Below are 26,952 nucleotides of genomic sequence, written 5' to 3' on the forward strand. Positions count from 1 at the left end.
AGTTTCCCGCCAGCGTGGTTCACTCACGGCTCCACTCGGCAGGCACTCGGAGCGGCGGCTGTGGACTGAGTCCGCAGCCGCCCTGGTGGTGGTGGGGGGATCCGCCACTGGGGGGGGGGGGGGGCCTTCAAGGCGGCCCAGGCTCGCGATCGGGGGCCACTGATTGGCAGGCGCACGCAATCTTGGGGAGGCCTATATTGTCGAGGCCAGTCTGCTGTGTGGGTCTGCCATGTTGCACTTGACCGTCGCTGCAGGTCGCTAACTGCGGACCTCCGGCTGGAAATGCAGGGCTCCATATCGGCAGCCGGAGCTGCGTGGACTACTCCAGGGCCCTGCAAAACGGAGACTTGCTCTGGACTTTCTCCAGGTAAGTCCAGAGTGGTTTGTGCCCATTTTCCCATGGGCATGGGGACATTGCCCCATTATCAAAGAATTCCACCCCACAATTATATGGAACCGGCTGGATAGACCAGTAGCTCTTTTTGTCTGTCGTTTTTCATACATTTGTCTCCCCAACACAGAAGATACGCTACAGCAATGTACTTGGTGAAACAGTTAGCCTGGTTCAGCAGGCTCCACCAATGAACAAAGTAATCTAAAATCCTGATTGCGAAGAACTGCAGGCTTTGTGTACGACTCAAAGCAAGAGTAGCCATAACAGTGGATCAAATGAAGACACACCAATTCTTGGAAACTTCACATCCCTTCAAAAGAAACATCAACTGAAGCTGTGAATAGAAGTGACTACATTAACAAATAACAGACTCAAAAAACGGTCCCTATTTCTGAAACAAAGAAACCTAAAATTGGGATGGAAATGTAGGAAATAAGTGGTTATTTGTCCGTATCTGAAAAGAGAAAAGACAAGATAATACTTTGGGTATAGACCCTTCATCTATACCCACAACATCAATCTGTCTCCACTTTTTGGCAGATTGACTGGAGGTTTATTTGCATCATTTTCATGTGGTAAATTAGCAAACAGTATATACAAAGTCGTTTTTGTTACTATACAGTCAGATTGGTCTTGATTTGATGCAGAAGAAAATACTGTGGGAGAAATGTGTTTGCATAGTGCCACTTATAGACAGACTTTGGTTGATGCCCCTGGAGTAGTCTGCGTAGCACTGCTCGACTTGGTGTTTTGTAAACAAATTTCTCCCCAGTATTTTTGATCCGTTAAATTCACCCGTTTGCAACTGCTGTTGTGGAGGCTAGAATAGCAGTGTCTCCAACTCAAAACGTGCTCTCTGAATGCTGAATGTTATTATTTTAATGCTTTTCGTGGTTATCTAAAGTAATTTTTTTGAAAGTAGATTGCTTCATCAACAAGTATTGTGTGAATTGAAACCTTTGAATGTTTAATCTGTAAAAAGCAGATAATATCTGCAGGTATCCTTTGGCAACATTCAGTGTGAAGCACCCCTCCCTTTCCTTTTCCTCTCAGTGACTCACTCTAACTGACAATTTGGGGCACAACCAAATTAACATTGTCTAATGTAAGAAATTGTCAGAAAGGACCATAAAAACGAAGTTACCACACAAATTCTGACACCAAGTTGCTTAAGGAAATATTAGGATAGGTGACAAAAAAGCTTGAGCAAACAGACAGGTTATAAAGGGCACCTTAAAGCACCAGAGAAAGGAAATGAAGTTTACAGATAGAACTGAAGAATTTAGGGCCTAGGAGATGAAAACATGGCTTCCGATGGTGGGGTGATTGAAATCAATGGCGGAATTTCCCCAAAGAATGGCAAAGTGACATTTTCGGCGAGAAAATCGATGTGATTCCTACCAGCCTTAGCGGTGCGCACTCTTTAGGCACTTTGAAAAGTTATGTTCGCGTGAAAAACGGCGTGCCTCTGCTGCCTACGATGCTGAGGTCCCAGGTTCGATCCTGGTCCCAGGTCACCGTGTGGAGTTTGCACATTCTCCCCGTGTTTGCGTGGGTTTCACCCCCACAACTTAAATATGTGCAGGGTAGGTGGACTGGCCACACTAAATTGCCCCTTAATTAGAAAAAAAATAATTGGGTACTCTAAAATAAAAAAAAAAATGCCGTGCCTGTGGCGTAAAGCGTCTGATTTGTCAAGGGTCATCTGAGCACTTCAATCAAGGGGGCACTGCATTTAAACAGCTCCTCAGCAGTTGCTCACAGTCAGGCCAGGGGGATGGCAGCTAAGAAGCCAGCTCCATGATTCACCGAAGGGATCGTCACAAGAATATTGGATGCCGTGGAATAAAAAAGGGAAATTATCTAACCTCAGGCTGGCAGGAGACCCTATAGCATGGTCAAAAATTCTGCCTAGGAGGCAATCGCAGCAATGGTCAGTGCCGGCAGCCTGACCAAGAGAACGGGAATGCAGTGTCAGAAGAAGATGAATGACCTTCTACGATCAGCAAGGGCAAGTGCTTCCTGTCTCCTCTTGGCATTCCACCCTCTGCCACCCCCAGAATGTCACCTGGAAACCACAAGTCTCGACCTTGTAGTTTCCCAGCACCTGACCCCCTTGCATCATCCACAAACTCCTCCCACCCCCACTCCTCATCAGAACCCCTTCCTGCTTGCACAGTGCCCACTCGCCAGTTGTCATCAACCTCTGTCCCGCCAGGAGTCCAGCTCACATTATCCCCTTTTGTGCCCCTGCAAGAGAGGATAGCCTATAACCGCCGAGAGAGAAAGAGAAAACAGGCAGAAATGAGGATGTTGACCCCGTATGAGGAGCGTGCAGGAATGGGCCTGCACTGAGAGTGAGGTTGGCCTGTGGGAGGAAGGTGAGGCGCCACTTCACCTTCATCCAGGTGATCAGTCTCAAGTGAGTGCTTTGTGGTCCAAACCTTGACCACGCCATGTACTAAAACCATGTCCATTGCCTTGCAGGAACATCAATCATAGAGCCTGGCCTGTCAACCAGCAGTGCCTCACCGCTTACCCTCAAAAGCACCTCGGAAGAGGACACAGATGAAGCGTTACAGCTATCAAGGACACCATCCACCATCACAGAAACACACACCTCAGTAGGCACACTTAGCAGACAGGCTTCTGGGTCACTTTCTGGTGAGAAGCACACTGCTTCGAATGAACATCAGTAGGAGGTAGGCACATCCAAGGGATCGGACAGTCAGAGGTATACTGGATCCCAAGACAGAGCTGTGCCCCACCCAGGTGCCGTGCCACTGGACATGTTCGTCCCTCAGCTGCTTGAGATGCAAAGGCAGAGCTGAGAATACCAGAGGGTTGTGACTACAAGGCCGAATGGAAGAGTCCTAAAGCCTCCTGTTGCAGAAAGTGTTGCCGATGCATTGCACCCAGGCCAAACTGCAAAAGTAGCAGCCACAGAAAGCCTGGGGCAAGATGTCAGATCCTTGACTGCTAAATTCCAAGGCTCAGTCCCCGAGGGCCACAACTGAGGGGTTTGACACTATAGTCCGGACAATGGCGGGCCTCCAGGTCTGGCTGTGTCAGATGACATTAAGGGTTCTGGAGCTCATTCCAGTGCCCCTTGAGCCCAAAGAGTAACCCGGGTGCCCATGAACACCTGGAGAGATGAGGAACACTGGAAAACATCCCGGGGCCTTCTACGCAAGAGAGCCAGTAAGAGACCAGTCCTTCTGAAGCTCCCCTTCCTAATACTGGTGCACCTTAGGGAAGGGGGTTGAACAGGGTGAATCAGCAACACCAGTGCCACCTGAGAGTAGGTCAGTGCCCTCCAGGTTCAGGCCCTCCAGAGGACGCCCACCGAGGGCATCTCAGGCAACAGGGCATGGAAGGCAGCAAGTTGTCTCCACTTTTGATGTATTTGATGCATTTTTAAAAGGTGCTTTGATCTCGCGACTCCCCCCACCCAACCAGACGCCCCCAACTTACCACTTCTGGGGTTCTCGAGCCCGCCCACACCCCACTTCTTAAGGACAGCACATCCCCTGGCCCTACACCCAGCAGAGGCAAAATGTCACCTGGGCACCTTGGCACTGCCACCCGGGTATACTGCCACCAGGTCCCCATTTGTGGGGACCAGTGCTAAATAGTGCCGGGCTGGGGTCTCTTCGGGGAGGCCGGTACACCCCAGGTGCCGGTTAGATCTGGCATCGGCAGAGTTAAGCTCACTTAATTTTGCAAGTCTGGGTCTCGCCCATTGTGATCTTGTTAGATCTCGCAGGGCATAACAACCGTCTGGAATCCTGGAAGAGGCATCTTGCTGCCAGGGCAGGTCAAAGGCTAGGAATCCTAGGGCGAGGTACTCACTTCCTGACCCCCCCAAAGCCTGTCCAACATCCACAAGACACAAGTCAGTGTGTAATGGAGTACTCTCCACTTCCCTGGATGAGTACAGCTCTAACAACACTCAAGAAGATTGACATCATCCCGGACAAAGCAGCCCGCTTGATTGCTCCTCCTTCCACAAACATTCAAACCCTCCACCACCTACAAACAGTGGCAGCAGTGTATACCATCTACAAGATGCACTGCAGTAACTCACCAAGGTTCCTTAGACAGCACCTTCCAAACCCACGACCACTACCATTGAGAAAGACAAGAACAGCAGATATCGAGGAACCCCGCCACCAGGAGGTTCTCCTCCGAGTCACTCACACCCCGACATGGAAATATATTGTCGTTCCTTCACTGTTGCTGGTGCAAAATCCTGGAACTCCCTCCTTAACAGCACTGTGGGTGTACCTACAACTCAGGGACTGCAGCGGTTCAAGAAGGCAACTTATCACTATTATGGGCAGGATTTAGAAAACTCCAAAGTATATTATGGAGTTCACCTGACTTATAACTGTTTGTTGAATTTGGCTAGAATGAGCAGTAGCTTCATTCTACAAATTTAGTTCACATTTAAACACACACAGTAAGAATTATATGAACTATAAACATAAAGAGCCCACACAGCTACAGTAATCTAAGTATAACATTTAATGAATTCTCCCTTAACTGTTCCAAATCAATAACAAAATCCAAGTAAAACCAGAAACCCCTTTTCAAAGGTGTGGCCCAGCACACGGCATTCTTATTGGTTATTGATACTCTTGTTCCCCTTTCCAATCAGCAGGTTTGAATTCCTCCCAGAAAGTAATTATCTCTTTTAAGTTATCAAGCAGTCTGGAAACAGCTTTCAAAATGAAGATGGACAGGCACTTCTTTCAACCTGTGCAGTTCAAACCAGTCCAAACTCTAAGCAAAATAAAACCCACAGAGCCACAGCCCAGCTCCACCCACACAATGACATCACTGAAGCCATGTGATAAGACAAAAACACCTCCCTCCAAGAAAAATAAATAAACCATCAACTTCAAAGATGGTTTCATTTTTCATCTTTTCACTTGCCCATTAATACCAATTGACAATAAACATACATTTTTTGAACAAAAACAAAACAGTCAAACATTGATAATAATACAGTCCATTTCAGTTCTTTATCTTTCTGCAACTGAATCCTTCTTGATTGACAAGACTCCTTGAACAAGAAGGTCTCTGCACGATCCATCCATTTCTCTACAGCATCTGCATCATTCTTTAAGGTCAGGTACGTTCGTTCAAACTGATCACAAAGGCTCTTGTAATTCTCCAACACAGGAGCAGTGGTTTACACAGCCTTCAGGCCTTCAAATGCTGTACACTGAAATTTGCTACCCTTCTTCAGCAAGTCCGTCAGTGGAGCAACCACACTGCTAAAATTCGGCACAAATTTACGGTAAAACCACTCATGCCAAGAAATGGCATTATTTCCCTTTGTGTCGAAGGTATTGGAAACTCCCCAATAACTTTTGTTTTTATATTCCCTGGGACCATTCGACCCTGTCCAATTGTATGGCAAAGGAACGTGACTTTGGCTTTTCCAAACTCACTTTTGGCTAGGTTTACCACCAAACCTGCCTCCTGAAGTCGATTGAATAACTCCACCAGATGCTTCAATTGTTCTATCCATGTCTGACTAAAAATTACCAGATCATCGATGTATACCGCACAATTGGGTAATCCTGAAATGACTTTGTTAGTTAACCGTTGAAATGTGGTTGGGGCATTTTTCATGCCAAATGGCATAACTTTGAATTGGTATATACCATTTGCAGTCACAAAGGCTGAAATCTCCTTCACCCTTTCGGATAAAGGTATCTGCCAGTAACCTTTAAGTAAATCCAGTTTGGAAATAAGAGTCTATCCTGTAACTGCATTAACCTTTCTATAGTTCACACACAATCGTCGGATACCTTACGGTTTCGGCACCATCACTATGGGTGAGCTCCACTGGCTGCAACCCACTTCAATTATGCCATAGAACATAGAACAGTACAGCACAGAACAGGCCCTTCGGCCCTCGATGTTGTGCCGAGCAATGATCACCCTTCTCAAACCCACGTATCCACCCTATACCCGTAACCCAACAACCCCCCCCTTAACCTTGCTTTTTAGGACACTACGGGCAATTTAGCATGGCCAATCCACCTAACCATATTTAAGCATACTTTCAATTTCTTTTTAAACCTGTTCCAATTTTAGAGGGTTTAGTCTATATGGATGTTGTTTGATTGGAACAACATCATGCATAACAATTTTAGTACTTCACAACTTATTTCCATAAACTTGCCGATGTGATATCAATAACTCTTTCAGGTCAGTTCATTTTACCCCTGGTAGGTAACTCAATCATTTATCCCAATTTTTAAGAACTTCCTCGTTATACAATTTAATTTGAGGAATGTCAAATTCAGAGTCATCTGGATTTGATTCTTCACTTTGAGTTAGAATGACTAAAACCTCTTACTTTTGCTCTCCTTTCCATTCAAAATACCATTTAAGCATATTCACATGACGCACTTGGTGAGTTTTCCTTCTACCTGGCGTTCTTACCAAATAATTCACCTCACTCAATTTCCTTTCAATCTGATAAGGTCCACAAAGCCTCGCTTTTAAAGGTTCACCTACCACTGGCAACAATACTGAAACTTTATCTCCACTGGCAAAACTATGAACTTTTGCTTTAATGTCTGGTATCTGTTTCATCACATGTTGTGCAACCTCGAGGTAAAATTTGATCCTTGACCCGATTGTATTTCTGTGGGTAGTCCATATCTAATAGAAAATTTAAGTAACTCCTCCACAATCTTTTTAGCTGTAATATTGCGTACTGGAATGGCCTCTGAAAACCTAGTAGACTCATCCATTATAGACAAAAGATATTGATTCCCACTTTTCGTTTTAGGAAGCGGTCCTACGCAATCAATCAAGACCCTTGTAAAAGGTTCCTCAAATGCTGGAATGGGTATTAAGGGCACTGATTTTATCACCACTTGAGGTTTCCCTCTCACTTGACATGTGTGACATGATCGACAAAATTTAACTGCATATTTATGTAGTCCAGACCAATAAAAAAGTTTTTGTATTTTAGCTTGAGTTTTCCTTACTCCCAAATTACCTCCTACTGGTACCTTGTGTGCTACTCTCAACACCTCCTTTCTATACTCTACCGGCAATACCACTTGATGAACTTCTGCACTTTTTTCATCCACCTGCATACGTAAAGGTCTCCATTTTCTCATCAAAGCATCATTTTTAAGGTAATAGCATTCTCGTTTACACTCAGATTCCTCTTTAGTGTGTGATTTCTGATACATCTGTTTTATTTCTATATACCTCCACCAACTTTCCTGAAGTAAAAATATCTCCATCCTCTACCTGTTCTTGTTCTTTTCCAACCATTTGATCAAAAATTGTTTTTGATAATTCAACCTCAACTTTATCTTCACTCTTTGATTTCTCCTCTTGTCTCAACCTGTGACTTTGCGACCTTGTTACGACACAATCAGGAAAAATTCCAGGATAATCATCCTTCAACAATTCAGTTGTTTGATTTTCCACTGGCTTATCAACCACAGTAGGCATCTTTCCCACTTGCGATCCAGCTATCATTACCCAAAATAAACTGTACTCCTGGACAAGATAGTTTCTCTATTACTCCTACTACCACTTCACCACTCTTCACTCGACTCTCCAACCTCACCTTATATAATGGAACACCATTCTTCTCACCCTGAATTCCACATATTACCACCTTTTCTGGCAATATTCTTCCCAAACTACATAACTCCTCATCTCTTACCATCAAAGGTTGACTAGCTCCCGTATCTCTTAAAATTCTGACTTCTTTACTTGCTCCTTCTGGTACACATGAGTAAACTTTTAAAAAATAAATTTAGGGTACCCAATTATTTTTTTCTCCAATTAAGCGGCAATTTAGTGTGGCCAATCCACCTAATCTGCACATCTTTGGGTTGTGGGGTGAAACCCACGCAGACATGGGGAGAATGTGCAAACTCCACATGGACAGTTGACATGAGTAAACTTTACCCACACAAGTAAATTCTTTGAAGAGATCTGGCATCTTCTTATCAATCACCTCTTGATCAGGCTGTACATTCTTTTGCACCTCCTTTGCTTCAATTGGCTTTCCTTCCCAATTTAACAAACCCCACTGGCTTATCCGATTTTACCACATCAGCCTTCCCAGTGCTTTTCTTCAACCCCCAGCACTGTGACTTTGCATAGCCTATTTTGTTACAGTAAAAACATCTGAAACTTTTCAATTCTCTTCCACCTTCCTGGATTTATTTTTAAATCTGAGGTACACTCTCCTTATTATCTCCCATCAGATCCCCTTTACCCTTACCGCCTGAGTATTTCTCCTTTCCCCAGTTTCTATCCCTCACAGGCTGGAACTGATGTTGAAAACCAAACTTTGATTCATGAACTAATTCATAATCCTGCCATTTCTACTGCTAATCTCGCAGTTTAACCCTCTGCTCTTCCACATGAGTTCTCACTACATCAGGAATTGAACTTTTGAACTCCTCCAAAATTATCATTTCTCTAAGAGCTTCATACGTTTTGTCCAGTTTCAAAGCCCTTATCCACCTATCGTAATTAATCTGTTTGATCCTTTCAAACTCCATGTATGTTTGACCAGGTTCTTTCCTTAAATTTCTAAACCTTTGTCTATAGGCTTCAGGCACTAGTTTATATGCACCTATGATAGATTTTTTCACCTCCTGATACATCCCAGATACCTCCTCTGATAGCGATGCAAACACTTCACTAGCTCTACCTACCAACTTTGTTTGAATCAGTAATAGCCACATGTCCTGCGGCCATTTAATTTGTTCAGCTACCTGCTCAAATGAAATGACAAAGGCTTCTACATCCTTCTCATCAAACCTTGGAAATGCTTGGACATATTTAAATAGATCCCCACCAAGCCTTCGACTATGATGCTCTTTCTCACTATCCTCATCACTATCCTCAGACTATATGTTTCTCTTTACCTCTGCCAATTTTAACTGGCTTTCACGTTTCATGGCCAGTTTCTGAAGTTCAAAGTCTTTCTCTTTTTCTTTTACCTCTCTCTCTTTTTCTTTTTCCCTGATCTGTACCTCCCTGTCTCTCGCTTTTTGTTCTGCTAGGGCTACTCATTATTTTTCCCTTTCTTCTCGCTCTTTTTCTTTTTCCCTGATCTGTACCTCCCTTTTTCTTTCCTTTGTTCTGCTCGGGCTGTTCTTTCTTTTTCCCTTTCTTCGTATTCAAGCTGCTTTAATTCTTACTCGTGTTCAAGCCGCGTGATCTGTAATTGAATTCTTACCATTCTAATGATTCTGACTGTGTCTCAGGCAATTTTAAATGCTCAACTACCACCACAATTGCCTCTTCTTTTCGTATTTTGTCAGGCGATGTTAACTGCAATGTTGTTGTCAAATCAGAAAGCCTTTTATAGTCTCCATTTGTAAGGTACTGCGTGTGACCTTTTCCACCCCCAAAAACCTCTAAGCCTCTGAAAGAGCCATTGTCTACATCACACTCCCTATTTAAACTTGAATACAACACCTGAAAAGCAAACAAAAATATGCTCAACCCTTACTGTCTTTAAGTTCACTAAGCCAACCCAAGCACAAAAGATAGACTTTTAACCCACAAGCCCCCAACTTTGTTAAGGGCCAGGGTTTAGAAAACTCCAAAGTATATTATGGATTTCACCTGACCTATAACTGTTTGGTGAATTTGGCTAGGATGAGCAGAAGAGCCTGCGTTTCAGGTGTTATTCAACAGAGTTCTTAGGCACTTTTAATCTGTAGTGGGTAAATTGTTAGAAGATAATCTGAGGGACAGGATCTATAGGCAGTTAGACAGGCAAGGGCTAATTAGGGAAAGTCAGCATGGCTTTGAAAGGGGAAAGTCATGTCTCACCAAATTGATTAAGTTTTTTTGATGGGGTAATCAAGAAGGTAGATGAGGACAGTGCAGTCGACGTTGTCTACATGGACTTTAGCAAGGCCTTTGACAAGGTACCGCATGATAGGTTGTTGCAAAAGGTTAAATCTCACGGAATCGAGGATGAGGTAGCTAATTGGATACAAAATTGACCTGGCGACCAAAGCCAAAGTGTGGTTGTGGAGGGTTGCTTTTCAAACTGGAGGCCTGTGACCAGAGGGGTGCCTCAGGGATCAGTGCTGGGTCCACTGTTATTTGTTATATATATTAATGATCTGGGTGAGAATGTAGGAGGCATGGTTAGTAAGTTTGGAGATGACACCAAGATTGGTGGCACAGTGGATAGTGAAGGTTCTTTAAGATTGCAACAGGATCTTGACCAATTGGGCCAGTGGGCCAATGAATGGCAGATGGAGTTTAATTTGGATAAATGTGAGGTGATGCATTTTGGTCGATCAAATCATGGCAGGACGTACTCAGTTAATAATAGGGAGTTGGGGAGAGTTACAGAACAAAGAGATCTAGGAGTACAGGTACATAGCTCCTTGAAGTTGGAGTTGCAGGTGGACATTTTGGTGAAGAAGGCATTCAGCATACTAGGTTTTATTGGTCAGACTACTGATTACAGGAGCTGGGATGTCTTGTTGAAGTTGTACAAGACATTAGTAAGACCACACATAGAATACTGTGTTCAGTTCTGGTCACCCTATTATAAGAACATAAGAACTAGGAGCAGGAGTAGGCCATCTGGCCCCTCGAGCCTGCTCCGCCATTCAATTAGATCATGGCTGATCTTTTGTGGACTCAGCTCCACTTTCCGGCCCGAACACCATAACCCTTAATCCCTTTATTCTTCAAAAAATTATCTATCTTTACCTTAAAAACATGTAATGAAGGAGCCTCAACTGCTTCACTGGGCAAGGAATTCCATAGATTCACAACCCTTTGGGTGAAGAAGTTCCTCCTAAACTCAGTCCTAAATCTACTTCCCCTTATTTTGAGGCTATGTCCCCTAGTTCTGCTGTCACCCGCCAGTGGAAACAACCTGCCCGCATCTATCCTATCTATTCCCTTCATAATTTTAAATGTTTCTATAAGATCCCCCCTCATCCTTCTAAATTCTAGGAAGGATATTGTTAAACTAAAAAAAGTGCAGAAGATATTTACGAGGATACTACCAGGATTTGATAGTCTGAGTTATAAGGAGACGCTGGGACTTTTTTTCCTGGAGCCCAGGAGGCTTAGGGGTGATCGTATAGAGGTCTATAAAATAATGAGGGGCATAGATAAGGTAGATAGTCAAGATCTTTTCCCAAAGGGAGAGGAGTCTAGAACTAGAGGGTTTAAGGTGAGAGGGGAAAGATACAAAAGAGACCAGAGAGGAAATATCTTCACACAGAGGGTGGTGAGCATCTGGAACGAGCTGCCAGAGGCAGTGATAGAGGCGGGTACAATTTTTTCCTTTAATAAACAGTTAGACAGTTACATGGGCAGGGTGGGTAGAGAGGGATATGGGCCAAATGCAGGCAGGTGGGACGAGCTTAGTGATAGAAACTGGGCGGCATGGACAAGCTGGGCCAAAGGGCCTGTTTCCATGCTGTAAACATCTAGGACTCTAAAAAAACAAGTGTTATTCTTTAGTTCACATTTGTATAAATACACACAGTAAGAATTTTTAACAACTACAAACATAAAGACCCCACACAGCTACAGTAATCTATGTAAAACCCTAAATGAATTCCCCCTTAACTGCTCCAATTCAATAAAAAAATCCAAATAAAACCAGAAACCCATTTTTAAAGGTGTGGCCCAGCACACGGCATTCTTACTGGTATAAGACTTGCTATTGATACTCTTGTTCCCCTTTCCAATCAGCAGATTTGAATTCCTTCCAGAAAGCAATTATCTCTTTTAAGTTATCAAGCAGTCTGGAAACAGCTTTTAAAATGAAGATAGAGAGACACTTCTTTCAGCCTCTGCAGTTCAAACAAGTCCAAATTCAAAGCGAAAATAAAACCCACAGAGCCACAGCCCAGCTCCACCCACATAATGACATCACTGAAGCCATGTGATAAGACAAAAAATTTCCAGAAGGGACACTCCCATGACATCACCACCTTCTGAAGGACAACCAAGAATGGGCAATAAATACTGACCTAACCAGCGACGCCCACATCCTGTAAATGAATTTGAAATTTTTAAAAAATCTACCAGCTGCGCCTGTCCTGATTCTGGCGGGACATGGTCAGTAAATTGCGCCCGTTGTCTGACAGTTCCATGAAGGACACCACTGGTCCTGTGTACCCTCGGTTTCCCTCTTGCCTTCCTGCCCCCAGTTGGGCTGCTGCTGCCTGTAGCCCTTGAGCTGGCGCCCTGGAACTGGGTGTTCCCTGGGTACCGCTGAACGTTGTTGCTGGAGTCTGTGCTCCTCCAGCGCTGTAATTAGCAGAATTGCAAATTCCACTGGCTCCATACTGACCTTGATCTGTAGCTGCGAGGGATGAGAGAGAGAGAGAGAGAGAGACAGGCAGACAGACAGGTGTTGCAGCTGATTAACTTCAGTACCTCCCCTCACCCATTGTCCTCCAGGCCCTGGAGGCAGCCATGCCTACACCTTATCTGGCAATTACCACTCACTCACATCTCAGGTGCCCTTCCATCACCATTGCTTCACTGGCCCCTGCTTGCACCTTCAGAATCACCTCTAGCCTCACATCTGGTTGTCTCCTCCCTTAATCTCTACATCACGGAGGGTTCTGATGGCAGGTTTCAATGGTTGCCCATCCCCCATGAGCAGGGTCAACTGGATGGTTCCGTCCACCTTGAGGGCTAATGGATCCTTAATAGTAAGCTCTGGGGTCCAGCATTTATGCAGACAGTTCCTCTCGATCCGAAGCGTTTATCCTTGAACCATGGGGTAGCACCCTTCTCCCTGACTTGGAGAAAGTGGGAAGCTGACATTTTACAATTAAAATATATACAAGTGTTATATACAAGGTCAAGAGACACACGGGAAAGAGTTCATCACAGAGTCAGTTGGTCCAGGGACCTTCAAGTCCTTGTGGGCCTCCTCATTCCCCCAGCAGGCCTCACTGTCTCCGAGCTAGTCTTGCAGTCTGCAGGAGGTGATGGTTCAGGTGACTCCACCTTCTCAGTTGGGCTGCTCACCTTGCCAGCTCCCCCTGGACTGCTGGCAGGCTGACTCTGAAAGTTCTTGCTTTTTCCACTCTGGAATGGCCACAGGATGACTGGCGACACTAGTTGGACCCATCTGATCTGGAAAGGGGGATATCATTCCCCAACTCCTCACATGGATGCCATGCTTCCGCACAGTCCTTCCATTGAACACTGGCCACATGCAATACAGGTACAGATTGGGAAGCCAAATGACTGACTAACCAGAGTGGGCTGTGGCGAAATTCCAAACTAGAACCAGGTCTCCCACCTGGAACGATCTGTCACCCTTCTGTGAAGTATGGCCTGACGTGTCTGCCCCCTCTCTGTCAAATTTGGAAATATCAAATCCAAATGGGTTCAAAGGCAATGGCCCAAAAGAAATGTTGCCAGTGTAATCCCCATGGCAGCATTGTGGGGGGGGGGGTGTTGTAGGTCAATAGGAAGTTGGTCAGCTGATGGCGCAGTGGTCGGTCTGATTGCATCCTCATGGCATTCTACTCACTTTTTGGGTGCTACTGTTGAAGGTTCCTGATTCTCATCTCTGTTTGGCAGTTTCTTCCTTTCCCCTCTAACAACCAAACCATCTACCTCGGCACCAATGTGGTGGCTCGAAATCGTACACTGGAGACTTCCAATAACAATTAAAAGGGGTTTATTAACAGTGGGCAAAAGCAACTATATGCAGGCACGGAGCAATGCTGGATAGGTCTTGACTCTCCAGCTCCGGTGCGCACACTTCCCCCAGGGCCCAATGATTTCTCTCTATTGGTCGAGGTTTGCACAATTGGTCCCCAGGTGGTCATGTGGACCGCAAAGCCCGCCCCCTTAAAGGGGCTGTGCTACCGCAGGGAAGAACCTCCAGGTGGTGGTATTCCCATGTGTCTGCTGCCTTGTCCTTCCAGATGGTAGCAGTCGTGGGTGATGTACTGTCAATTACCACGAGACGAGAATGGTGAAACAATCAAGGCTTTATTGCACAAGATGTTGTGCCTCCTGTAGCTGGAACCAGAATGGGGGCAGCGTAGGAGAGCACACACTTTTATATGCCGCCTGCTGGGAGGAGCCAGCAGGCAGGGATTTACCATAGTACTTGTAATACACGGGCAGTGCCGTAATACACACACTATATCACTAGTGGTGTCTACCACAGTGGGTTTGGAAGGTGTTGCCTAAGGAGCTTTGGTGAGTTTCTGCAGTGCCTCTTAAGAATAATAATAATCTTTATTATTGTCACAAGTAGGCTTATATCAGCACTGCAATGAAGTTACTGGGAAAATCCCCTTGTCTTATAGATGGTACATACTGCTGCCACTGTGTCAGTGGTGGGAAAACACTTGTCTTTGCAAAACAGTGTATTATCTGACTTACTGTAAGCAAAACTACTAAGGAGCTGCTAGTGTTAAAAAGAATGCCGATAAAATCTCAATAATTGTTTGGATTTTAGGAGCACCGTTCTGAAAAACATCATGAAGCGCTATGTCTGCATAACCACTGAACCATGGCTGAAATTTATTATAAAGTAAAACGGAGACAGTGATAGAAAATTGCATAGAAGATTTAATTTGTTTACACATTTTTTGACTACACCTCCTCAGATAATAAGAATCGTGACACTTTATTGCCTTAGCAATACTAAAATCTGGCACAGTTTATATGTGAGGTTTAATTTAGAAACCTGGCGTCTCCAGTCTCTTTTGATAAGCTCAGAGTAACTGGGTGAAAACTGTCACATATATCCCCAAAATTGGCAGCTCTTGGATGCCATACGAACAGGAGCATTGTTCCTCAGAGACTGGCCTACACTCTTTCATCTGTTCTCAGGACAAAGACAAGTTGTGGAAGCCGTGCTAGCAGGACTCCCTGATGTGACAATCAAGCTGCTTTAGCTCAGTCTCTGGCAAATATAAAAATTAATGTAAAATTAATATTAAAATATTCATTAGACTTGGCAAATAACCTTGATTAAGTTTTTCATCTCGACAGTTGTGACCATCTGCCTTGGAAGTGGCATCTTATACGTACCCTCTCCAGCACAGAAAAACAAGTTAGCAAGGAGATTTGAGATTTTCTCTCAGCCTTCAGTAACCAAATTTAAAGTGACCAACTAGGCCTCATAAAAAATGAGATATTAAAAATCCACATTTTTCAGTTGAAACGTAACTGAACTACCTATCCATCACAAGTCCATTCTACATAACCAATGGTGCTTTGTCTGTGACAACTATTTTAGGAGGGGCAGCTTCTTGGTGCCCATTTGGGTAATTCCGGTAATTGGCATAAATCCTTTTCCCAATGTGGTAGGCAAATGATCAGAATTATCTAAAATATAAGCTAATACTTATATTTACAGACAGTTGTAACTCCACTAAATTCATGTGCAGGGAAAAGGTTGGCATGGTAGCCACCTGGCATTTCCCAGTAGCCATAAAAATTGTTGCCCTGGAGATCTGCATTGCAGATCAAGTACAGAAATGTTTTAAGAAGGTCTTTAGTGATTTTACCCTTTTAAAATGTATACGTGACATAATTTTCAGGTGTAGTCCGGAGAGGAAAATGGGTCAGGGCTGAATAATGGAGATTGAGGAAGAGATAAATATTCTGACGTTTTGATTGAAGATCTGGGAGTATTTATGTAAAAGCTTCCTCCAGATATTAAATTAGCTGTATAATAGGATATAATTCCCACGCCTATGACAGAAGCAAACCTGACAGTGTGAATAGCTTTCTCTCATTCCATTTTTGCTCATTTCCTGTATTATATATATTTTAAATGTTGCAGCCTCTCACCTGATTGACATGAGGAATGACGTCACAATCTTCCTTCAGCTGCTCCAAATGAGAAATGAGGAAATTGCTCACTCCAATGGATCGACAGATCCCTATGAAAAGCAACATGCCAGAGAATTAGTTACATGTCAGAGGATATCCTGAATGTAAAGAGCTTTTCAGGATGACAAAGATGCAGCTGGAGCAGTGTCCGGATAATAGGAATTTTCAGAGAGGAGCAGGAACTCCATTAGTGAAAGCCCAAGTATACATTGTGTCTTAAAACACTGTTCCATCAAAACCACATTAGGAAATGGTTTTCTAATACAAACATACTCCAGCTCCCTGATGAATAAAAGCCTCATGTTGAGTGCTGGGAAAATCTAATGAGGCATCGGCAAAAGAAAAACAATCAGGAATGCGTCATCATCAAAAGAAGGAAACTATGTTTTGTGCAGCTTGTCAAACCAATATGCAACTGTAAGAATGAGGAACAAATGAGAGGGTCACAAGCAAGGACAAAGAGTTCCTAACAATCACAATCCAATTGGCTGTGTGACAGTATTGATTGTGTTGGGAGTATTGTGTGATGTACAACACAATCTAAATAAGATGAGCATTGACAGCCAAGTACTAAGATTGAAAGTTTACTTATGAACAAAAAGCCCAGAGAATTATAAAGATAGGAGTGTGACTTTTATCCCATATCAGTAATGATAAAGCGCAAATCCATTTTTCCCAAAAATGGCCAAAGTACATTAACAAACAATTTAGGGGAGATGGTAGTGTAGTCGTAATGTCACTGGACTAGTAATCCAGAGGCCCAGGCAATGCCCAGGGGAATGGCTCAAATCCCACTACAGCAGCTGGTGGAATTTAAATTTGATTAATTAAAAAGTCTGGAATATAAAGCAAGTCTGAGTAATGGTAATCGTGAAACTATCATCGATTGTCGGAAAAACCCACCTGGTTCACGAATATCCTTTAGGGAAGCAAAGCTGCCATTCCTACCGGGTTTGGCCTACATCTGACTCCATATCCACAGCAAATTATGATTCCTGAGAGTATGATTTTATCAGTGATATCAGAAATATAAATGAATGCTCGGGGAGGTGATAGATGCGTTGGGGACGATGCAATAGGGTAAGGCTCCGGAACCTGACGGATTCCCAGTGGAATTCTATAAAATGTTCTCTGGGCTACTGGAGCCGCTACTAGTTAAGGCTTAAGGCTTTTAACGAATCCCGTAAGCTGGGAGTACTCCCCCCAACGCTATCACAGGCATCAATTTCTCTCATTCTGAAGCGAGATAAGGACTCGGAGTACCGTGGATCGTACAGGCCAATTTCCCAACTGAACGTTGCTGCTAAATTGCTGGCAAAGATCTTGGCCTCGAATAGAGGATTGCATCCTGGAGGTAATCGGGGAAGATCAGATGGGATTTGTGAAGGGCAGGCACCTGACATCCAATATTAGACAGCTTCTTAACGTTATAATGATGTCAGCGGAGGGGCGCAATGTTGAGGTGGTAGTAGCCATGGACGCGGAAAAAGTTTTCGATCGGGTAGAGTGGAAGTACCTATGGGATATTTTAGGCAGGTTTGGGTTCAGACAGGGATTTTGGATTGGACCCGGCTGTTATATCAGGTTCCGGTGGCAAATGTAAGAACCAACCGAGTCCGGTCAGAGTACTTTAGTCTCTGCAGGGAGACAAGACAGGGATGTCCGCTCTCCCCATTGCTGGATGCCCTGGCCAAAGAGCCCTTGGCAATGGCCCTTAGATCATCAAATGCCTGGCGGAGGATAGCGAGGGTGGTGGTGGGGGGGGGAGCAGAGTCTCTCTATATGCGGACGATTTGCTGTTCTATGTCACAGACCCAGTGGGGACGATGGCCAAAATCATGGAGATACTAGGAGAATTTGGGCGATTTTCAGGTTACTAGTTAAATATGGGAAAGAGCGAGATGTTCGTGATCCAGGCACCTCAGGAAAAGAGACTGAGGGAGTTGGCCTTCAGATTGGTTGAGAGGCGTTTTAGATATCTGGGGATTCAAGTGGCTAAGGATTCGGGGCAGCTTCATAAGTTAAATCTGGACAAAGCGGTGGATCAACCGAAAAGGGATTTTCCGCAGATGGGACATGCTCCCACTGATGCTGGTGGAGAGGGTCCAGACAGTAAAGATGACGGTCCTTCCGAGACTGCTCTTTTTTTTCAATGTCTTCCGATTTTTATCCCAAAGGCTTTTTTCAGGAAAATGAACACGGCGATATCGGGTTGGTGTGGGCGGGTAAAACACCGAGAGTAAAGAAGGCACTCCTGGAACGGGGTCACGGAGAGGGGGGCTTGGCCCTCCTGAGCTTTATTAACTATTACTGGGCAACCAACATATCGATAGTCAGGAAGTGGGTAGCGGTGTTTGCCCTGTGGCGGCTGGATGGGAGCTATAGGGATGGAGGAGGGCAGGGATTCAGAAATTTGGGGACCTATTCATTCAGGAGGGTTTTCCGACCTTCGAGGCATGACAGGAAGAGTTTGAGTTGCCGGGCGGGAACAGGTTTCGGTACCTACAGGTACGGGATTTTGTCTGGAGGCAGGTTCCTGGCTTCCCTCACCTCCCCCTGAGGGGGTTACAAGATAAGGTGATGTCAAAAACAGGGGTTGTAGAGGGGAGGGTTTAGGAGATATACAAGGAGTTGATGGAGTGGGAAGGGGCCCCTATCAGGGAAGTGAAGAGGAAGTGGGAAGAGGAGCTGGGTCGGGAGATAGAATTCGAGCTATGGGAAAAAGTCCTGAAGAGAGTCAACTCATCCTCGTTGTGTGCCAGACTTAGTTTGGTCCAGTTCAAGGTGGTCCACAGGGCCCACATGATGGGAGCCCGGATGAGCAGGTATTTTGATGAGGTGGAGGACAGGTGTGGGCGGTGTGGGGTAGCCCAGCAAACCATGTGCATATGTTTTGGGCATGTCCGAGATTGAGGGGATTCTGGCAGGGATTTGTGGACGTTATGTCAGGGGTCCTGGAAGGAAGGGTAACTCAGAGTCCATAATTGGCAATATTTGGGGTATCGGAAGATCCAGGGACCAAGGGGTGGGGGGTGGGGAGGAGAGGCCGATGTTCTGGCCTTCTCCGCCCTGGTGGCCCGGAGACGGATTTTGACGCCAAGAGACAGAGAGCGGTACAAGCCCACAGAACGCGGCCTGCTGCCACACAGAGAGTGGTCCACACACCACTAAGAGTTCCCGACTCCACACAGAGAGTGGTCCACGCACCACAAAGGGTCCCAGCCTACACACAGAAAGTGACTCCAGTGTCACAAGCCTCCATCGCGAGCTCGTGGACAGCCTCCATGATAGAAGAAACGCAAGACTCCACACCGCAGTCTTTGCATGAACAAGAAGTGACTTGAGTACACAAGCCTCCACAGCGAGATCGTGGACAGCCTCCACGATAGAAGCAATGCAAGACTCCAAAGCGCAGTCCTTGCATGAACAAGACCATGAGGGTCTAGCAACCTCCTCTGAGCAACCAGCAGAAGACGATGCAAGTCTGCCACACTCAAGTGAACAACAGTCTGCCATGCTCAAGTGCACAGCAAGAAGACTATGACAGTCTACCACGCTCCAAATCAGACAACAAAGTGATTTGACCACTTCTTGGTTCCTTATACACAGGGACACTGATGGCGTTCACAAGGACATGCCACCATCAAAATCACCAACTCACCAACCCAACAAGAAAGACATTCGACCATGATGATTGATGGGTTTTGGACTCATACATATGATTTGGACTTATTGTTTCATGACTGTTATCATAACTTGTACAGAGCATCGCTTATCTACCTGTTTTTTTGTTCAATTTTCTTTAACAGTGTACAGAAAATATGTAACACGATAAAAGGGGGGATGTGGTGATTTGCATCACTGTAGATACACAAGGGGTTAATGTAAGTACACGTAGACTAGCTAGACACTAGAGGGAGCACCAGAGACATGACACACAGACACTCAACCAATAGGTCAGTAAGACAGGATACGACCAATGGGCATTCACAATACACACAGAGGTGACACTACCACAGGGGGGCATTACACCAACCCATATATAAAGGACACAGCACACATGATCTTCCTCTTTCCAGTGGAGACACTCAGTGAGTACAGACACAGGGTTGATTCAACATCACACCCACCACGTGGATTGTAGCAGACTGGTTCGTCAGACTCAGTAGCTATAGAAGGATTAACAGTAGAGGTGAATCCAAGTAGGAGAATTGTAAATAGTTTAATAAACATGTTGAAGTTATCTCCACGTCTGAACCTTCCTTTGTCAGAGTGAACATCAAGGCAGCAGCTTATGCTACGCCAAGAGCATAACAAGACAGCTGGGATGGAGGGACTCGGAGCCCCTGAAGTCAAGAGTGTGGGTCAACGATATGGCAGGTTTTCTCAGTCTGGAGAAAATTAAATTCGCTTTGAGAGGCTGAGATGGCAGCCGTTCATAGACTACTTCAAGGAGAATTGAACGTTTAGCTGACTGCAGTTAGTCAACAATAGCCGAGGTGGGGGGGTATGCATATAGTTAGATTACAGCAGGGGTTAGGTGATAGGATGGTATTGCAAGGGGGGTGGGGGGGGGGGGGGGGGGGGGAGTTGTTCTGCTGACGGGGATGGAAACTGGGCATGGTAACAGTGAGGAGGTCATGGGTGGAGCCGGTCAGGAGGCAGGCCAGAGGAAGCGCGACACATTGCTGGGGGGCTGGCCAAGGAAAGGGGATGGCTGATCGGCAAAGGTGGGGGGACGAAGTGCCCACCAACCAGGCTGATCACCTGGAATGTTAGAGGGTTAAACGGGCCACTGAAGAGAGTGCGTGTGTTTGCGCATCTGCGGGTTCTGAAGGCGGGCATAGTCTTGTTGCAGGAGACGCACTGGAAAGTGGCAGACCAGGTTAGGTTAAGGAAGGGCTGGGTCAGTCAGGTTTGGGGCTTGATTCTAAGATGAGGGGGGTTGCGATCCTGATTAATAGAAGGGTACAATTTGAGGCGGAGGGCACAGTCGTGGCTGGGGTGGCAGGTTCGTTATGGTGAGGGATAAGCTCAAAGGGGTGAGTGTAGTCCTGGTCAGTGTGTATGCCCCTAATTGGGACGATGTGGATGTTATTAGGAGGATGCTAGGGAAGATCCCCGACTTGGACTCGCGTAAGCTGATCATGGGCGGGGTTTTTAATACAGCCCTGGACCCCGAGCCTGGACCTGTCATGCTCAAGAACGGGCAGGTTGCCAGCGATGGCAAAGGAACTGAGAGGGTTCATGGAGCAAACGGGGGGATCAGATCCGTGGAGATTTAGCCGGCCGACGGCGAGGGAGTTCTCGTACTGCTCCCAGGTGCATAAGGTGTATTCCCGAATTGACTACTTTGTGGTGAGTAGGGACCTGCTGGCCGGAATGGTGGGGGCAGAATATTCGGTAATTGCCATATCGGACCATGCTCCGCAATGGGTAGACCTGCAGTTTTGTAAGGACAGCTTTCAGCGCCCACCATGGAGTCTGGAAGTTGGACTACTCGCGGACGAGGCGGTGTGTGAGAGGCTGAGGAAATGCGTGCAGAATTACCTGCAGGTATACGATACTGGAGAAGTCTCGGCAGCGGTGCTCTGGGAGGCACTGAAGGCAGTGGTGAGAGGGGAGCTGATTTCAATCCAGGCGTACAGGGACAGGACAGATAGGGCAGAGACGGACCGACTGATTAAGGAAATTCTACGGATGGACAGGAGTTACACGGAATCCCCGAGGCCAGAGTTACTCAGGAAACGACAGAGGCTGCAGGCTGAATTTGGGGTGCTGACTACAGGCAAGGCTGTAGAGCAGCTTAGAAAGGTAAAAGGCGCGATTTATGAGCATGGGGAGAAGGCCAGTAGAATGCTTGCGCAGCAACTGAGGAAGAGGGAAGCGGCTAGGGAAATAGGGAGGGTAGTGGATGGAGAAGGTGATCTCGTGGGTGACCCGGCAGGGCTGAACAAGGTCTTTAGGGATTTTAATAGAAAGCTGCACACTTTGGAACCACTCTGGGGACCGGGGGGTGATGAGGCGATTCCTGAACGGACTGACCTTCCCAAGAGTGGGGAGGGGGTTGGTGGATGGACTGGGGGCCCTGGTCAGGATCGAAGAGGTATTGGGGGGGCCTGAAGGTCATGCAGTCGGGTAAAGCCCCAGGGCCGGACGGGTATCCGGTGGAGTTTTACAAAACATTTGACGGGATAGTGGGGCCGGTGCAGGTCAGGGTCTTTAACGAGACAGGAGACAGAGGGAGTTTCCCCCCGACGATGTCGCTGGTCACCATCCCGCTCATTCTGAAACGGGATAAGGTCCCGGAGGCTTGTGGGTCATGCAGGCCGATCTCTTTGATCAACGTAGACGCCAAGTTACTGGCCAAGATTTTGGCGACCAGAATTGAGGACTGTGTACCGGATGTAACTGTGGAGGACCAAACCGGATTTGTGAAGGGGAGGCAGCTGGTGGCCAACCTAAGAAGGCTGCTCAACGTGATTATGATGACCCCGGAGACTAGGGAGGTGGAGATAGTGGTAGCCATTGATGCTGAAAAGGCTTTTGACCGGGTCGAATGGGATTATCTGTGGGAGGTACTAGGACGGTTCGGGTTCGGGGAGGGGTTCATCGACTGGGTTAGGCTATTGTATGAGGCCCTGGAGGCGAGTGTAAGGACAAACAGGACAACATTGGACTACTTTAGACTGCACCGTGGGACAAGACAGGGCTGCCTTCTCTCCCCACTGCAGTTTGCGCTGGCCATAGAGCCGCTGGCAATTGCACTGAAAGCTTCCAGGGGCTGGAAAGGGCTGGTCCGGGGGGGGGAGTGGAACACAGAGTCTCGTTATACGCGGATGATCTGCTGTTATATTTATCGGACCCAATGGTGGGGATGGACGGTATTATGGCAATCCTGTGGGAATTTGGCCGGTTCTCCGGATACAAACTGAACATGGCTAAGAGTGAGTTGTTTGTAATTCAGGCGAAGGGGCAGGAGAGTAGGCTGAAGGGGTTGCCGTTCAGGCTAGTGGGGGAGAGTTTCCGATATTTGGGGATTCAGGTGGCACAGAACTGGGGCAGGTTGCATAAGCTCAACCTGTCCCGACTGGTGGAACGAGTGAGGGAGGAGGTCCGGAGGTGGGATGAGCTCCCGCTGTCATTGGCGGGGGAGGGTGCAGACTCTTAAGATGACGATTCTCCCGCGGTTCTTGTTTGTTTTTCAGTGTCTCCCCATCTTTATCCCGCGGTCCTTCTTAAAGAGGCTGAATAAAATTATTCTGGGATTTGTATGGGCAGGGAAGTCCCCACGGGTGAAGAGGGTGATGCTTGAAAGGAACAGAGGAGAAGGGGGCTGGCGTTGCCGAACTTCAGTGATGATAGTGATGATAAGGAAATGGATGGTGGGTGCAGGGTCAGTTTGGGAGCGGATGGAGGATGCTTCGTGCAGGGGCACTAGCTTGGCAGCCCTGGTCACGGCTCCTATGCCGCTTTCGCTGGCACGGTACTCCACCAGCCCGATAGTGGTGGCGGCTCTTCAGATCTGGGGCCAGTGGAGGAGGCATGTAGGGGAGGTAAGAGCATCGGTGTGGGCCCCAATCTGCGGCAACCACCGATTTTAGAGGGGAACATGGACAGGGGGTATCAACTGTGGAGGAGGGCGGGGATTGTGAGGATGGGGAATCTGTTCCTGGAAGGGAGCTTTCCGAGCATGAGGGCGAAGGAGGAGAAGTTTGGGCTGGCAAGAGGGAATGACTTTAGATACTTGCAGGTGCGGGATTTTGTACGCAGACTGGTGCTGCCCTTCCCACGTCTCTCGCCGAAGGGGAGGCCGGACAGGGTAGTTTCTAGGGGAGAGGTGGGAGAGGGTAGAGTCTCAGGCGTCTACAAGGAACTAATGGGAGCTGAGGATACGCAGATCGAGGACCTGAAACTTAAGTGGGAAGCAGAGCTCGGGGGGAGATGGAGGACGGTGTCTGGGCAGAAGCCCTGAGCAGAGTAAACACGACCGCAACATACGCCAGGCTCAGCCTGATCCAGTTTAAGGTCATGCACCGGGCCCACATGATGGTGGCCTAGATCAGCAAATTCTTCGGGCTGGAGGACAAGTGTGCTAGATGCGCCGGCTAACCATTTACACATGTTCTGGTTGTGCCCTAAACTCAGGGGGTATTGGCAAGGATTCGCAGATGTCATGTCCCGGGTATTGAAAACTGGGGTGGTAATGAGCCCGGAGGTGGCAACCTTTGGGGTTTCGGAGGATCCGGGAGTCCAGGAAGAGAGAGAGGCCGACGTTCTGGCCTCTGCTTCACTGGTAGCCCGGCGATGAGTACTGTTAGCATGGAGGGACTCAAAGCCCCCGCGGGCTGAGGTATGGCTATCGGACATGGCGAGCTTTCTTGGCCTAGAGAAAATCAAGTTCGCCTTGAGAGGTTCGGTACTAGGATTCGCCCGAAGGTGGCAGCCATTTATTGACTTCTTCGCAGAGGAGTAAGCGTCAGCGGGGATAAGGGTAGAGTAGAGTAGAGCAGAGTAGGGGGAATTGAGGCAGGTCCGTGCGTGAACAGAGCCGTGGTTTGCACTATGTTTAATTTGTGTCTTGACTTTTTTTTGTACTGTACAATGTCACTTTTTCTATATGCCTAAAATACCTCAATAAAATTATTTGTTGAAAAAGAGAATTGAACGTCAGCAGTAAGTGGGAGGGAAAAAGTGGGGGGAGGAAAACAGGAGGCATGGCAATGTTACAACGGGACAGAGAATATAGTTTACGGGTCGCTAGGGAATAGAGCGGGGGGAGTTGGGGGCGCTGTTCTGTAGGTTGTTTGTTTTTCTTTCTTTGCGTGTGTCAGCCCGCGCGGGTGTTTAAGAGATGTTAATGTGTTAAACTGTGAAAATTACAAATGGCTCAATAAAATATTTTCTAAAACAAAGAAATATAAATGAATTTTGGCTTCCAGTGATGGGGATGTGCAGAGTGGACGTGTGAAAGGTGATTCTCCTCCTGGAAACTTGAAATTAGGCACTTTTATCCCAAAAATAGACCGCTAAACCCGGGGAAAAAAAACCCATCCTCCTCCAACATTACCACAATAATCGAGGTACACCAGACAACAATTTGAGGAGCCAGAAGGACGGCAGAAGCAGCAAAATCCTGGCGTGGAAGATTGAGGCAATGACAGGACGGCATGTGGTGCAGTGGTTAGCACTCGGACCGGCCCTGGTCACTGTCCGTGTGGAGTTTGCAGATTCTCCCCATGTCTGCGTGAGTTTCACCCTCACAACCCAAAAGATGTGAAGGTTAGGTGGATTGGCCACGCTAAATTGCCCCTAAATTGGAGAAAAAATAATTGGATATTCTAAATTTAAAAAAAAGATTGAGGCAGTGACAAACACGTGGGACATCGAGGAATTGGCCTGGCCGCATCCAAATGGGATGGGCTGCCAGGGCACATGCCGGGCTACGCTCAGATAAACAAATGGATGGACCTCCAAACACAGGAGCTCCAATTGCACAGAGACACCATCAAATTATAGATGATGGTGACGGTGAAAGCAGTGGTAGCAGAGGTACTGGTCCCCTTTCAAACGGCACTGGGAAAGCCGGAGCGGTGACTAAAGACACAGGAGGCGACAATCAGAGAGCTGGAGATTTCCGGTGACGGCCATGGAGTGAATGGTCGCACACAGGGCAGCTCCAGCCCGAAGGTGTGGTTTGAGCTCTTTTTACAGGCAAGGCAAGTGTAGCAAAAGGTGTGGAGAAGTTTCCCCCATGCGTGGCATGTCTACTGGTTATCAGACCCGGCAAAAAAACGATTAAAGGAACTGGAGCAGACCTATGGCGCAGTAGCATTTGTGAAGATGGTGGAGGGGGGAAGGGTCGCCGTAAGTTGGAAAACCCCAGATGGAGCAGTTGATGGCTTTGTTAAAGAAGAGTTCCGCCAGCAAAGAAAGGAGATGCACGAGGACCGGTTGAAGGAAATTGAGGGAGCAGGAGCACCCCTGAAAGGATTGATGGAGCGAGTGGGGAAATGCCACAAGGCACAGGGGTCACAGATACGGGAAATGGAAAAGGTGGTGTCCAATCATAGTGATTGTGGAGTCTTTGGAGGCAGAGGTGGGGATCCTGGGGGACCTTTGCAAGTCGCTGAGGGCAAAGGTAGAGGAGCAGAAGAACTGGTTCAGAAGGTGGTATTTGCGTATCATCGGACTGCCAGAGCGCGTGGAAAATACAAACACCACAAGATACCTTTATGAGTATGCTGGCGGAGCTGGACAAGGCCCTGGAGGTGGATAAGGTGCACAGGTCCCTAAGCCAAAAGCCAAGAGCAGGGGAGCCACCTTGGACAATGATCGTGAGACACCACAAGTTTGTAGTGAAAGAGAAGATCCTGCAGTGGGCCAGGGAGAAGCGGAACTATGAATGGGAAGGGAACAGGATCCGAATTTACCAGGATATCGGTGCGAAGCTGGCGAAGAGGTGTGCCGGATTTGACAAGGTCACGGCAGTGTTATATCAAAGGCAGATTCAATTTGGGGTACTGTACCTGGTGAAACTGTGAGTAACTTTCAACGGTTGGGAGTACTATTTTGAAATACCAGAAGAGGCCAATTTTGTTTTGGAAGGGGTGACCTGTGGTTTTGGATGTGTCTTTGTTTATGTGGGAGAGGGGGAGGTCCACGACGAGCCATTCGCACAG

The 26,952-nt window shown here is 46.8% G+C and overlaps 1 protein-coding gene across 8 annotated transcripts in view; it reads right to left on the minus strand.

Moving 5' to 3' along the window:
• The window catches only part of zgc:110366 (uncharacterized protein LOC550476 homolog), a 196,692-nt gene that overhangs the window by 41,861 nt on the left and 127,879 nt on the right, over positions 1 to 26,952 (minus strand). For all 8 annotated transcript variants that reach the window (XR_005460356.1, XR_005460358.1, XR_005460357.1 and 5 more), the window contains exon 4: positions 16,229 to 16,320. Coding sequence is in view for 3 of the 8 variants with exons in the window: in XM_038794743.1 (XP_038650671.1) it covers positions 16,229 to 16,320 (92 nt within the window). In the remaining 5 variants the exon portion in view is untranslated. The remainder of the gene's footprint in view (positions 1 to 16,228; positions 16,321 to 26,952) is intronic.

The sequence above is a fragment of the Scyliorhinus canicula genome, chromosome 4 (assembly GCF_902713615.1).
Source record: "Scyliorhinus canicula chromosome 4, sScyCan1.1, whole genome shotgun sequence".
Taxonomy (NCBI): domain Eukaryota; kingdom Metazoa; phylum Chordata; class Chondrichthyes; order Carcharhiniformes; family Scyliorhinidae; genus Scyliorhinus; species Scyliorhinus canicula.